Source organism: Octopus bimaculoides, chromosome 12, assembly GCF_001194135.2.
Source record: "Octopus bimaculoides isolate UCB-OBI-ISO-001 chromosome 12, ASM119413v2, whole genome shotgun sequence".
In the NCBI taxonomy this organism is placed as follows: domain Eukaryota; kingdom Metazoa; phylum Mollusca; class Cephalopoda; order Octopoda; family Octopodidae; genus Octopus; species Octopus bimaculoides.
This window is the reverse complement of record NC_068992.1, coordinates 49,993,710-49,995,343: the sequence shown is the minus strand read 5'-3', so window position 1 is coordinate 49,995,343 and position 1,634 is coordinate 49,993,710. Positions and strand designations below refer to the sequence as shown.

Here is a 1,634-nt window from a genome sequence, read left to right as displayed (position 1 = left end):
TGTGGGGGGGATGGGTTGATTGCTAGATTGTGGTGGGGGGGGGGTAGCAAATTGAGGCTGTGAGGGTGGTGGTGGTGGTGGCTCAACCAGAATGTGTTGGAACAGATTTTCTATAGACAGATGTCCTTCCTGATGCCAACCTTCATCTGTTTCCAAGCAAGATAATATTTCCCCATGCCCAGACATGCTTCCACGATACCACTTGTATAATGGTGACACTCATTTACAACAGTTTGATGCTGTCAAGATAAGGAGACCCTGACACGCACTCATCCATACATACACATATACACTTATATACCTACATGCACATCTCCCTTTTTTCTTAGCTCTCCTGTGTGATCCTTCTGTCCGGCATTCGCCATAATAGATTGCTGACCACTACATTTATATGTTTTTTCTCCTTGTTTCTCACCTTGTTTCTTTCTGTGTTCCTTTCAGTTGAAGAGCGTAGGCTCAAAACATCAAAGACCTTCTCTATTCCCTAGCGTTAAACTAATACACCCATTTTTTGTTTACACCACCTGTCTTCGTCTGTTGTTTTTTTCGTAAATTCTCCCATACATACATGTATAGATATATATGATTGACTGTCCCATCGATTTTGATGTACGAGGATCTGACAACTTGCACTTTCTTTGTCAGTCATAATGCTTGTGTGGAATGTGACATTTGAGTCCCACCATCAACTTGCAAAGATGCCCACAGATGTTGCAAGCATGAAGATTACAGGTTGTTTCATGAAGTATATCTGCAGCCCCTTTTCTCCTTTGAAATCTAATCACAAGGCTTTTGTCAACCCAGAGCTGAGTTTTAGCAGAAAGCACTTGCTCAAAGTGGCATACTATGTGATTGAAAAGCAAGCTTCTTAACCACACAGTTATATGTAAACAGCAAATATTTCTGAACGAGTTGTATTTATATATATATATATATGTGTGTGTATATATATATATGTATATATATATTCATTCCACTGATGTAGATTGTTTGTATAAAAAAAACCTTAACTGGTATTTTTTTTTGTAACATTATATTTGTCTTGTTTCTGCTTTTTGTTTATGTGTTGTTGTTATTTATTGTTGTTTATTCTAGGACAAAGCCGAGAATGTGGTCATGGCAGCGTTATTCCAGAGTGCCGAGGAAGGTAACTTGGCTGGTTTAAAGGAATTACTTAGTATGGCAAACAATGTAAATGTCAACACAGCAAACAGGGTAAGAACCGGCTGTTTGTTTAATGATCCCTTATTTTTTTTGTTTTTTTGTTTTTTTTAATCGGCTACTGCTGCTGCTACTACTACTACCAACACCACTGTTACTACTACTACTACTACTACTATAATCACCACCATCTCCATTATTATCACCATCACTACCCACACTACCACAACTGTCTACCACCATCATTACTACTACTACTACCACCATCACTACTACTACAACTAACACAGTTACTAATTCTGCTACTATCATCACCACCACCACCACCACCACCACTACTACTACTACTACTTCCCTTCCATTCTTTCTGGGGTTTTTTTTTGTTTTTTTTCAATATCTTATTTCTATTCCTTTATGCTGGTTTCAGCCCTTGGATTAGAAGTCAGACTGGAGATAATCACCTGCAAAGAATT

At 38.3% G+C, this 1,634-nt stretch overlaps 1 protein-coding gene across 1 annotated transcript in view; it reads left to right on the top strand.

Moving 5' to 3' along the window:
* Nucleotides 1–1,634, top strand: part of LOC106873719 (death-associated protein kinase 1) — a 218,404-nt gene that overhangs the window by 188,393 nt on the left and 28,377 nt on the right. Inside the window, exon 10 of the mRNA XM_052972187.1 lies at nucleotides 1,096–1,215. Coding sequence (XP_052828147.1) covers nucleotides 1,096–1,215 — 120 coding nt within the window. The remainder of the gene's footprint in view (nucleotides 1–1,095; nucleotides 1,216–1,634) is intronic.